The 12,978-nt window shown below is 45.8% G+C and overlaps 1 protein-coding gene across 1 annotated transcript in view; it reads left to right on the top strand.

The window, feature by feature from the left end:
• The first annotated feature begins 813 nt into the window (after window positions 1–813).
• IL1RAP (interleukin 1 receptor accessory protein) overlaps window positions 814–12,978 on the top strand; it is a 13,222-nt gene continuing 1,057 nt past the window's right edge. Inside the window, exons 1-8 of the mRNA XM_010283975.1 lie at window positions 814–1,097; window positions 1,857–2,049; window positions 3,793–3,958; window positions 4,917–4,988; window positions 6,005–6,134; window positions 7,166–7,314; window positions 9,639–9,788; window positions 10,746–10,889. Coding sequence (XP_010282277.1) covers window positions 841–1,097; window positions 1,857–2,049; window positions 3,793–3,958; window positions 4,917–4,988; window positions 6,005–6,134; window positions 7,166–7,314; window positions 9,639–9,788; window positions 10,746–10,889 — 1,261 coding nt within the window. The 5' untranslated portion in view covers window positions 814–840. The remainder of the gene's footprint in view (window positions 1,098–1,856; window positions 2,050–3,792; window positions 3,959–4,916; window positions 4,989–6,004; window positions 6,135–7,165; window positions 7,315–9,638; window positions 9,789–10,745; window positions 10,890–12,978) is intronic.

Below are 12,978 nucleotides of genomic sequence, written 5' to 3'. Positions count from 1 at the left end.
TAAAAAAAATTTAAAAAAAATTAACAAATTAAAAAAGAAAAAAGCATTTTCTTATGCTGCCTAGTTTCTCTGTCACTCTGTCTCCGCAGTGAGCCACGCTGAGCCTATTGAACTGAGCCCGGGGATCCCCAGGAGACCCTGCTGCCGCCTCCTGCATGCTGCCTCTTCTGCCCCTCAGCCTCCCTTTTCAAACGTCGCTATAAACAGTTGCTACATGTCACTTGTACTCTTTGTGTTATCATAGCATGCGCAGGCGTTGCATAAATCCATCACAGGAAAGACAGTCCTTGTTCCCAGAACCCACAGTCCAGCTGCTTCTGGCAGGGGCCATGGCCTGTGGCTCTAAAGGAGGGTTGATGTTTGCAGTGTAACTGGTTTTTTGTACCTCTTCTTCCAACACCTCTATTTCCGTCCTCGCTATCACTGCGCATGGATGCACACACACCTCTAGCATTGTTTCCATCCAAATTTTATCTTCCCACACTGTTTTTTTTTAATGGTTGCATTTTCTTGGAACTCTGTAGGAAGCCTGGTGTTATACAGGAATATCCTATCCTATCATATTGTCCTGATGGGGGGTAAATAGCTTGGAAGGAGGTGTACAAATGAAGTAGAGGTTTGCAGGGTCTCTGCAAATGAACACAGTATTCTTGCTCTGCTTTATAAAAACCAAGCTTGCTTCTGCTGACACCACTATATTTTTGCCTCTGATTTTCATGGGGACAGGACCAAGGGCTGTGGGGAACATGGGCAGAACTGTTTTTCTCCTGCGGATTTGCAACCTAAGGTCCCTTATTCTTCCTGGTTGCAGAACGTTGCGATGACTGGGGCGTGGACACCATGAAGCAGATCCAGATTTATGATGGGGAACCTGCCAAGATCAAATGCCCACTTTTCGAGACCTTCTTGAAGTACAACTACAGCACAGCACATTCTGCTGGCTTAACCCTGATCTGGTACCGGATCGGGCAGGACCGGGAACTGGAGGAGCCCATTAATTTTCGTCTCCCAGACAATCACATCAGTAAGGAGAAAGACACCCTTTGGTTTTGGCCTGCTCTTCTCAACGACACTGGGAATTACACGTGCATGCTCAGGTAGGTTGTGCGGTGCAGCTTCTGTATGTCTTCAGCATAATCGAAAGACTTTCATGGAATTGGGAAAACTATGCTGTTAGCACCAGATCTTTCTGTAGGGAGAAGACCATTTACATAAGCATTAATGGGAAAAGAATGTTACAATTATAAGACCGCTCAGTGCTGAACCAATTTACATTGTAATAATGCTCAGAGCCTTGCAAACATTAATGAGCATGCCTCTCCTTTCGAGCTGCAAGTGTCCATGAAAATATTATTGCTGAGCCCATGGCAAAATCCACAGGCACTTACCATTAAGAAGTGATCTGTATGTCTAGAGTAAAAATAGCTTCAGATGCAGGGGTAATGTTTTGCCTGCATGCTAATTTGGCAAGGATTCATGAGATTCAGACTTCTAGGAAATTAAAAGTGTCTCTAAGTGTGGTACAAAATGAACGTAGCATCTGCTATGCACTGAGCACAAGAGCTCTTTTTGATCTTCCTCACGTTTTCTCTTGTTCATCGTGTCTTTGACCCTATTATCTGCTTTACCAGCAGGGGAGTGGATATTGCTTGTTAGTCATCTTTATAGGCTTTTCTGAGCTAGTGTGGCCATCTCTGATGGTGTTGTCTTTCCCACATATAAATGAGTCAACTAAGGCTGTATATACCTCATCAGCGCTATGATGCTCATTATTGCAGATGTGATTTTTATTTCATTCCACTGCTATAGAAGCAAACAAGTTTCAACTAATCGGCCCTATTCTCCTCTCTCCTTAGAAATACAACTTACTGCAGCAAAGTTGCATTTCCCTTGGAAGTTGTTCCAAAAGACCAACACTCTTGTGTAAGCCACTCAATAAAACCCATTGAGGAGATGTTCTACTTGGAGCATAACAATGAGAAGATCATATGTCCAGATATTGATGGGTTTTACCCTGCAAGTGTAACACCAACTGTCAAGTGGTACTTTGTAAGAAGAACTTTTGTCTTATCTGGGTGGTGGGGGAATGCAGTGTTGTTTCTGAAAAAGCGATGGTTGTCATGAGAATCATGGAGCTACATTTCAGTGTCTCTCCAGTGATGAAGCTGTTAATGCAGCTTTACTAATTTTAAGAGCTTTGTTTCCATTGAGTTCAAGGATAAAACTGCCCTTGGAGGAATTTGAATAATTGAGAGCTAACACTGTAATTTTTTTGACCAGCGTGTGCAAGAAGAGAATACTGTAATAGGGATTTAGGAACCTCAGTTCAGCTGCTGACAGTATACCTGACCTTCTGTGTAAGCAAGGCACTATCCCCATAAAGGAAACTGTGATTCATAGTCCCTCTTCTGTAAAAAAAATGACCAACCAAAAAAAAAAAACACAACCCCAAAACACCAAACAAAAAAAACCCCCAAAACACCAAACAAAAAAAAACCCAAACAAAAAATCCACCTGCTAATGAAAATAGCTTCCTTTCCAAAATCTTCTGAGGTCAGGAAATGAAGTTGTACATCGGGCCTCTGCAAGGACCGTGGGTGCCCTCTTTGACACAATCTGTCAAACCTTTTCTGAAGATAGAGACATCCCTACCCCACCCTCCATACTGCTCTGATAATTAGGCTGTTTCCAGCTATCCTCTGGCTCTTGCCTACAGCATTACTGCTCAGTATTATTACATTTTGACCTCAGTGTTTTTCTCTAGATGGATGCCTTTAGTCAAGAGAATAAGAACTCTCAGCGGATCTGCAGCCAGAGGGTTATGGGACTAAATCCTGTAACTTATAAAGCGCTTTTGCATTTCTAGATAGGAAAAAACCACCCTCTAAAACCCTTCGGGAAAAACTTGCTTTTTTATCCAAGAGGATCAGTTTCACTCCGGTAGTTGAAATACTTTACTTGTACCATTCATTGATATTCAAATCTCAGAATCAATTAGCAGAATGAAACAAAAAGCCCCATGGAAGTAATTTTTCAGGCAGCAAGTCATCCCATGCCTAATAAAAATCATTAAAAATGGTATATGACCCCTGTCTTAAACTGCCCCATTAGAATGTATCTGATTTGGAAATGTACCATTCGGAAATAATCTCTTAGAAAATATGCACATCTTTGGGTTTTATGACAATCAAGAAGTCATCTGCATAACCCCTTTCTGAAAAGGGATCTCTGGCTTGGTACTTGGCAGAGGTTTCCTGCCTTGCCTGACAGAAAGAGAAGAATTATTAAGGTTTCTGTACTACAGACTCTCACTTGCCAGTTGCCAATTTTGGGGCCTCATCCTCAGCTGAAGTCAGTCAGGGTAGCTTGATTAGTCCCGAAAGATTTAGACAACGATGACATCAAAGGGGGATATGTCCTTTAGTCTTGGTATCCATTCATGAATACATCATCATTTTCTTCCTGTCTCTCTCTACTTTCACTCTTTGCTCTGCTGAGGTGCTCACCTTGATTGCAAATGTACTTCTGGATCAGAGATGTCTCTTTTATAAAATTGTCTGTATTTAAGGCGGGATAAATCTATTAGGGTCATCTGCTTCATCGCTTCATTTTCAAGGTGAATGTACCAATTTGTATTCCAACGTGCTCAAAGTTCATGGTATTTAGGTCTGACCTACATCACAATTCCAAGTATTATATTCATAGTTTAAAAACAGATCTCTGTAGTAGCATTTAAACCAATATCTTTACTTTTGAATCCTGTAACTCAAGTGTTTTTCTGCCTAACTCCAGAACTGCAACTTGGTGGATGGCTTCTATGAGCGATATCCTCAAGGGCCCAGGCTTGTCATCGGCATTGTCCGCAGCGCATATAAAGGAAATTACACTTGTATTGTGACATTCAAGTACCACGGAAGAACCTATACTCTCACCAGAACCATAATGATGAAGGTGGTGGGTAAGAATGACTTTAAAATGTGTAAAATGCAGGTGAATAACTGCAGAAATGGTGGAAACAGGTAGAAGAGTCTGTCACAGGATCCATTTGTGGTTGTGCTCAATCTGCATCACCCAGCTTGACCCGATATATTTTTGCTTGCTGGGATCAGCCTCCTGTGGCTGCCCAGGACACGTTGCACTGGAGGTCCTACCCACCACCATGTTACATGCCCCAAACAACACAGAGGGTGACCAGGCTTAGGCTGGTGAGGTACAGCCCATGAGATGGCCAGGGGTACCCTCTGCTGGCGTGTGCCTGCATAACCCTGGCACTCTTGCTCATTTTTGTCTCCAGTGCCCTTTGCTCGTCATTACTCGTGGGATTGTCCCATTTTGGCTAACTTGCCTCCGTCTTCTTGCAATCTCAAAGCCTTATGTGCTGAGGTTGAGACTGCTAAGGGGGCTCCAGTTACGCAGCCCAGTGCTTGGACAGGTCCATCCCAGGCACAAGGGCTCAGCCTGCCTGGCAGGGAATTGCAGACAGAGCTTAAAAACCTAGTAAAGAGTAGAGCACATGCTGAGTCCCATGGCAACTGCTGCTTCAAGAGCTGAATTAGATATTTGAGAGGAAGTGATGTTTGTATTTTGTTTTTTAGAAGCAGCAATAAAAAGAAACTGGTACAGGTTGTGTCTTGTGGGAGATGAGAGGGGTATGGAGCTCTTCTGATGCGAGAGGCCCAAAAACTTGTATCTAGACTTACCTAAATTTTGAGGAGCCTCAAAATCTGGGCGTGTCCCTGAGTTTGGGGACTAGATTGCATTTCTCTTTGCGTGGAACTCTGCAGCGGGATTGTGTCACAGGTTAGGCTGGGGCATGCGCAGTGGGGCGTGAGGGCATCGTGAGCGAGGCTGCAAGGACCTCAGGTTCTCATGAAGTCTGGGTCCCCGCATGGGGCTCGCTCTCTTCTCGCCCGCAGGATCTCCAAACAAGGCCTTGCCACCACAGTTCACCTCTCCAAATGAGAAAGTTGTCTACGAACTGGAAGCAGGTAAATGGCAACGCGTGCTGCCTGCCGTTGCTGCCCCGGACGGGGAGACGCAGCCAGGCTCAGAAGCTCTCCCCGTCCGCCGCGTCCCCGGCGCTTTCCCTCACAGAGCACACGAGCTGCCGCGAGTTGCCTGGCAGGCAGCGTGGGGTGCCAGTTCTCAACGCCAGAATAGGAGAGCACAGCTTTCAAAGTTTATTTTTGCAAGCACAAGTAAAGATGGATATTGAGGCACAGAGATGCGGGACCGTAGGTGCAGATGCAGACGAAATGGGGACCCTCAGCTGCTTAAAGAAAATCCTGTAGGACCTTGTCTCGGCCCTGTCCCTGGCTGTGGTTTGCTCCAACCCTCCCTTATTCAGCCCATCAGTGGCTTCAGCCTTCTGGCAACTTCTTGCTTATCTCCTCTCCCTTTTTGGCTGATTACTTCCTAATTAATGACAGCTCTGCTTTTGCTGGCCTCACAGCATTGTGTAACGGGGTACCACACCCCTTCCCCCCACCCTGTCTGTTTAGACTGATAGTTCTTTGGAGCAATTCCCTGTACTGAATGGATCATGTCCCATCACATTGCTCTGATAGATGCGGTGCCAATGACAATAATTAGCAGCAAGGTCTTCACTTTAAAGCAGAGCTTTTTTGGCTCAGAAGGCCAGACTTCTTCCATAGACACTCTATCAGCTAAAATCACTTATGGGCTGATCACAAAGATGTTCACACTCCCAAAGCCTGATCTTGAGGTTAATGCCTGAACAAGTGGTCCCACACCAAAATGCTTTTGTGGAGCTGCATCTTTCGCTTTATGGCATCTGTCCCCTCTGTAGTGGGGCTGATTAATACCGCCTGGCTTTCCAAGGAAGTAGTTGGCATGGAGCTTCTCCCTCTGGGTGGGCCACTTGGTGCAGTCAAGGAATTTGTAACACATTTGAGGAGGGAGGATATTTTTTCCTATTTATTTGTCTGTCATAAATCAACATGTCCGTGATGTCACCACTTGCACTGTGATCCTTTCTTCCCAGGAAATGACCTTGTTCTGTCCTGTGAGGTCTTCTTCACTTTTCTGAAGGACTCCCGGACTGAGGTGTGGTGGACCATAGATGGGAAAAACACAGATGACATCATGGACCCCAAGATAAAAGTCACACAAAGGTAACATAGCGATGTGAACCTTCATTTGTATCTAAGCCTCTCTTGGGTCCTGCAGAGGCGTGTGGGTACAGACATGTGATAGTCCCATTTTCCCTTGCAAGTGAGTGTGGAGTCCCCCACTTCCCTGATGAGCTCCAGGGAGGAGCCCTCCAGATCTGGACAGTGTCTCATCTTTGTTGTGCTTTAACGTTTAATCCCAAATCCAAAACATAGCCTCGTACACGTTAACCATACTAGGTTCTATGAAGAAAATTAACTCTATCCCAGCCGAAACCAGGGCAGTATTACAGAAGGATTTGAGGGAGCTTTGTTTACCAGTTCACATCCTCACTTGTTCAGGTCCTGGTAGTGGTGCCAACAGCTGGTGCTATTGTGGGACTTCTGAAACAGGAGCAGACACAATTTTATTTGGAGGAATGTTCTCAAATAGTATAAGTAATAAAAAAGTTTCAAAAAACAGGCTGAAAGCAAAAAAGTAGTATTATACATAGTATTGATTAGGAGGAACATCAATTCAGTTACATAAAGAAGCCAAATGAGGTTCAGAGTCCCATTTGCTGGGTGCTGAATTGCCCGTGGAAGGCAGTCGCTGCCCCAACCGGTTTGCAAACCTATGTAGAAAAAGGAAAGGCAAAAGGAGATGCTATTATCCCAATTTTGCAGATGATCAATTCAGGCAGAGAGACAAAGTGACTCATCCAGGATTGCACAGGGAATGTGATGTGGGCTCTGAACCCTGAGTTCATGAGATCTTCTTGCTTTGTAGGCCAGAACTTCTTTTATCTCTGAAATACAGTGTGACACAGATGCAATGAGAAAACTATGAGTGGCAAAATAAATACTAAGGAAAATCAGATAAAGGAATAGCTGCAGCTGTATTAAAATCTGAAGCGTGTATCAATTTATAAATATCAGTTTAGGTGTTTTGTTTTTTTTAAAGAAAGAGTCAGGTTATGTCAGGGAAAGGAGTATTTGTCACTAAGAACTTGCTGTAGTTTCACATATGTAATGCTCTGGTTTTTCTCTTACAGTGAAATTACTAGAGATTTTGAAGACAAAACTGTCATAAGGACTCTAACAGTTGCAAAAGCCACACCAGAGGACTTGAAACAGAATTATACTTGCTATGCTAGAAATGCCAAAGGCGAGGACCATAGCCAGGCCATAGTGCGCATGAAAGGTAAAATACCTGCCGAGCCTGGGTGTGAAATGAAGCATGCTCAGAGAGGGCTGTCGGTCCTGCCTTGAGCCTTGCCCTGCAAAACAGTAGGGGAGCAAATAATTCCATTGGGCCTTTTTCCCCAACACACGCTGTTCTGGATGCGCTGCTGCTGCTGTATTATTGCTGTCACACTGCACCACTTCTTGAAGGCAGGGAGCGAAGGACACATGTCGCATACACCCTACCAGAGTCAAGTGCTTGGGGAGAGAGGGCTGGGTAGACCTGTTGTCCTTATCCCATCCATGTACCACAGCTGAAGCAGCTCTGAGGGGACAGGCTGCTCAAAATGATTTCAGGTTGCTTGATTGTGTGAGGATTTTGCGTGATGCAACAGCTGCCAGTTGGCATCCTCCCAAAGGCAGTACTCATTGACGTTGCTCAGAGAGTGAGTCTAACCATGACGCTCTGTGGATTTACTCTTTGCTGTGATGATGCTGCAGTCTAGATACAGCCATCTCAGCATGGATGGTATGGACTGATCCAGCTCTGTTCAGTGTGGGGTTTTTTCCTACATCTATCTTTCATCAAAGATTTTGTTCCTGTTTCCCAGACCCACCTCTCAGTAATAAGAACTGAGCTTTCACTATAGGTATTTGAGGTTTCCTGATTAAGGTGGATACTTCCGCCTCCTTATCAACCTCATCTAGAGCTTCAACACTTGCTTGTTGTAGATTGGGCCTCCCCTCTCCCATAAGGGATGCTGCCCTGCCTTGTGTAGCTCATGCCAGATACCTTCTTTCCCCTGCTCTGCCCTATTAGCATGGGGAGGCTCACAGAGGTCTTTACTGAAACAGCTCTTTCTCTTCCTTCTTGGTACTTGACCTCCTTCCTTTTAGTCCCATTCCTTTGAGACACATTAGGAAGGAACAATAGACCAAACACACAACTGAGACAGGCTGAAACCATCTGCCAGTGTTCATCCTACATACATAATTCTTCTGGGATGATGTTTGTACATGTAGCAGAAGCAAATCTAATATCTTCAGATTCTTTCTCTATACAGCAGTGCCTAAATGCAGTTTTCTGGTGGACTGATCTGTACTAGCCTCTCTCTTCCTCCCCCATCTGCTACTGGGCAGCTGAGCGGGCTTGCTCTGGGCAGACCTGGTTATTCACCACTCCTCCTTTCTGCTCTGTTCCACAACAAAATCCAGGAACCATCCCTGACCACTGCTGGCAGAGCTTAAGCTAAGCTCACTGCAGACCATCCCACTGCACTTAGGAACATTAAGCATGCCAGAACCTAACCCCTCAGCACTTATCTTCCAGTTTTTAGCAAGTAGCTATATAAGTTGGCTCCAACTCTTTCATTACATTAGGTTATATATGTTTCCTGCTTTTTCTAGATGATTTCCCTCTCCTGCTCATGTACTTCTGCTGCTCATCACCTAATGAAAAGTTGTTAAATTCCTTCCATTTTCTTTTTTGTAATTCAGTTTCCAAGATTTAATAAGTTTTATTAGAATTTGGTGATGTTTCCACTCACTGCTGTTCTCTTATTGTGCATTTTGCTAGTGTGCATGTCAGCTGCCACCTGAATTGCCATAAAAACGGAGTTGCCCAGGGATACAGTTAGAAGTGTTATTTTCTGTCCTTAATACAAAGAAGTAGCAGTGGTATGACAGTCACTGTATGAGTTGGAGGGGTGCCTGTGATATTCTGGCTTGATGTCCACAGGTTGTCCTATTTGTTTGCAAGCATTTCAGCTTTTCTGTAATGAACTTGGATTCTTCTTTTGTGGTAGAAAACAATCAGGCCGTGGCTAGTTATATCCTTGCTGTCAGTCTGGGACACACACAGTTCTTGTGGCTTATCTGATGGGGAGGGAAAATGGTGGCCATTGCCTTTATTTTGCTGCAGGTGAGCTTTGACTGGCTCTCCTAGAAGTAAACGCTGTTGTGTTGCCCCAAGAGCTTGCATATGCTGCTGAGAAGTCACGTTCATGAGCTGGCTTTGGACTGTGCAGGTGGTTTCCATCAATAGGTCATTCTACCATCTGGCTGCTCCCAGGGTCTTGCACAGGGGCAGGAGTCCAGCCTGCGCTTTGACTTGCTTTGCCAGCCCAACCAGACCTAGTAACCCAGAATGGGGACTCCACGGTGGCCATCCATCACAAGTCCTGCCAGAAAAGCCTTGGCTTGGCAACCTTCCTCTGAAGGACCAGGTTGGCTTTTGGCTGTTCCTCTGTCGTCTTTGACTGCATGTGACACAAGCTTGTTCCTGCTTAGCTGAAGGCCCAACCTGTTCTGTAAACCAGACCCCCTCTTTCTATTCAAACCCAGTTGTAGCACCGAAGTACACCGTGGAGCTGGCCTGTGGACTGGGGGCAACCATCCTGCTTGTTGTGGTGCTGATAGTCGTCTATCACGTTTATTGGCTTGAAATGGTCCTCTTCTATCGGGCTCATTTTGGAACAGATGAAACCATTCTAGGTAAGGAGTTAAAGGGCTTACATTTATTTTATCCTGCTGCAGGACAGACCCTTTGTTTTCATATAGGAATTTTCATATAAGCTATTTTTAACCCTCTTCACAGCATAATGAGATTTGGACCTTCTATTTCTATACCTGCACTCAGTTGTGTGGGTTGTTGTAGAACAAGAGGAGTCAGGCTTGTGTCTGGGGAAAGAAGAGAGGAGTCCTCTGTATTCTCTGCAGAGGTGAAGCGTGTATGTGTCAGGCTCCCTGGGGGACCGCCCTGCCAATGGCTAGCTGTTTCATCTGATCTAGGTGGTCAAGATAAGTCACCAAGTTTCAGTAAGTCCCTGGTTTCTCTGGTGACTATGTAAGGATTCACAAATCCAGGATGATTTGCTTTAAAATGTGGGAAGGCATCCAACAGGATCGATGTGTAAATCACCCTTCTGTCCTCAGTTCTTCCACAGCTTCCCTGTGCTACTGTGGGAGTTCACCTCTTGGGATTCTGAGCTGAGATTTCTTCCTCTGTGGGATGAGGAGGGTGTTCAAGCCCTCGCAGCTTGCGGTGTGAACCTGCCAAGGGGGTGCGGAGGTTCTCGGAGGGTGTAGGCAGGGCGCAAGTCTCTGTCTGGTGGGACTGCTCATGTGGATAGAGAGCAATGAGAGGAAGCAATGTCAGCGATGTCAAAAGACAAAAGGACCCTGGACAGAATGGGTTGGTCATCTTGCTGTCGTCTCGTGTCTTCAGCAACTCAGCAGTGTCTGGGTGCCTGCACATTCAGGCTGGGTAGTCAAAGAGGCAGCGTCGCTGTCTTGTAACTATGGAAATTGATGTGTTTTAACCTGCGGTGCCTGGGCTCAAAGCAAGCCTTCATACCTGCTTTTCCTGTGAAGCAAGTCAAAGGCTCAGCATGTGCAGTATCACAAGTGTCTCTTCTGCCGTTTGTGTTTCTCTGCGCTTCCAATGCTCAGACGGGAAGGAATACGATGTGTACGTGTCCTACGCACGCAATGCGGAGGAGGAGGAATTTGTGCTGCTGACACTGCGGGGAGTCTTGGAGAACGAGTTTGGGTACAAGCTGTGTATCTTCGACAGAGACAGCCTCCCTGGGGGAAGTGAGTATTTCATAGGGGACTGTGCTCCATGTGCATCCACTGTTGTTCTTTGAGGTACTGATAATTTATAGGAACTGCCCTATCCAGATTAACTTTATCCTTTATTTTTTCCCTATCTCTGTTAACAATCCCTTGTTGGTGTCTTCTAATGTTTTTGCTTCACGTGACAATGTCACAGATGCTCCAGGCCACCAGAAAGGCTGCGGTGGGCAAATGGTGCTTGTTGGTCATTTCAGTTGGTCTCCCCAGGAGTGATGTGCAGGAGTGATTGATCTATCAACATGAGGGAACTGGACCTTCATGCAAACACTCAGCTGCCTTAAAAAAAGGGGATAAAGTCAAGGCTAGAAAGAAGAGAGGCGGGGGAATGTGATACTGGACCAGACTGGTACCTCACAGAGAGTAATGGTGAGTGCCTGTAAGGACCAGGAGTGTCTGCTTCAGAGAAGTGTGGAGAGCACCGTGCCAACATCAGTGAGAAGATAACATGGCCTCCCACTCACACTCATTAATTAGAGTGTCTGTGTCTAACATGGCATACAATTAAGTTGCTATGATTAAGACTACTTTGATGCAGGTAGTGAGACTCATCTCTTCATGAAGCTGTAGATTTTTTCCACAGTTTCAAGCTAAACCAGACAAGGTTCTGGACACAGTGTCTGCTAGAGGGACGCAGGGAGTCACCAAGAATGGAAGTTTATGAAACTCCCCAGATACATGTAGAGTCACAGGTGCCACAGCAAGGGCACAAATCTAGCCAACACTCTCAATTTCCAGTGTCCTGGAGGATGAGTTTGCTGTGTGATCCCTGATGCCTACTTAAAGTTCAAAGCCTGAACTTTTGCCAGTGCAGACCGCCCCACTTTGAATTCGTGTGCTTTGGGGCAGGACCCCACTGATGACAGAACCTGTGCTGATAAAGTCCGTTGGGGTCCCTTTTGGGTAGGACATGAGGGACTGCTGGAGTCCCAGCCCAGCTGCAGCAGGGAAGCAGAATCAGTCTGGGATCTTTTATCTTTATCTCCTAGATTGTTGGCAGGACACAGGACCTCTAAGTTTGAGGTCAAATAAATATGTGTACCTCAGGGGACAGGGAGACAGCTGTGATCCTGATTCTGTTCCTTATAGAGAGAGCTGGATGACATGGTAGGGTACCCTCCAGGCTCTATTTGCTTGGTGCCACCCCCTGAGCTGTTCTCACCAGTTGTTCCTCAAGACGTACATCTCCCTCCCGTTTGCTCCACCACTTCTTGACATCCTTCCCCTTTCCCTATGGAGGGTCTCTTTTTCTCTTCCCAGTGCAGGTCTCCTGGGTTCCCTGCCATTCACCCTCACTCCCGGAGCGCTCCCATCCCTGCTCACCGTGGCAGTCGCTGCCAGCCTCAATCCAGCGCCAGCCCTCCAGAGCGCTGCTGCGGTGGCTTCTCATTGCGCTGCCATCTGCAACACTGCTGGGGCTTCCCCATCGCTTCTTAGCTGGGATTTGACTAATCTTCTTCTTGGGGAAGATGGCAGGCCAGGAAGTAGCTTTTGGTAGCTTTTTGGCAGTTGCTTTTGGCACAGAGTGTGCATCTGTGTCACCAGTAGAGAGTTATGTTGTCCTTGATGAAGAAACAGTAGGAGATGGATTATCCTGTGAGTTTGCTGACAGGAACTAATCAAATGTGCTTGACAGCTAAATGAAGTTGCCTGTCAGAATTATTTTATTCTCTGTTGTATTTTCTGAGCAGTCCAGAGCATTCCCTTGTTGATGAAATGTGGGAGATCCTGCAGCAGAGAGTGCAAGCACCAGGATTCACACTTACGAGGAATTTTCACATTAATTACAGGGGAGTGCCTAAGGACAGCCTACCTGCAGATGTTAGAAAATCAAAGAGGACCCACAGTAACCACAACATGTCTCCAGCTCAAAGGGTGTCACTTTTGGGACACTTCATTAAAAGTCCTCAGGGCAGTTTACTTGTCACTTTTAGAAACACTCAAATCTGCTTTCATTGATGACAGCAACAGGAACAGCTGGATGAGTAACAGCAGTTAGGATGGTAGTATTTCCAAAGCAAATTAACCCGTGAGGACACTCGGGGAGGGT

Source organism: Phaethon lepturus, unplaced genomic scaffold, assembly GCF_000687285.1.
Source record: "Phaethon lepturus isolate BGI_N335 unplaced genomic scaffold, ASM68728v1 scaffold5593, whole genome shotgun sequence".
Lineage (NCBI taxonomy): Eukaryota > Metazoa > Chordata > Aves > Phaethontiformes > Phaethontidae > Phaethon > Phaethon lepturus.
This window is presented reverse-complemented; position numbering and strand designations above follow the sequence as displayed.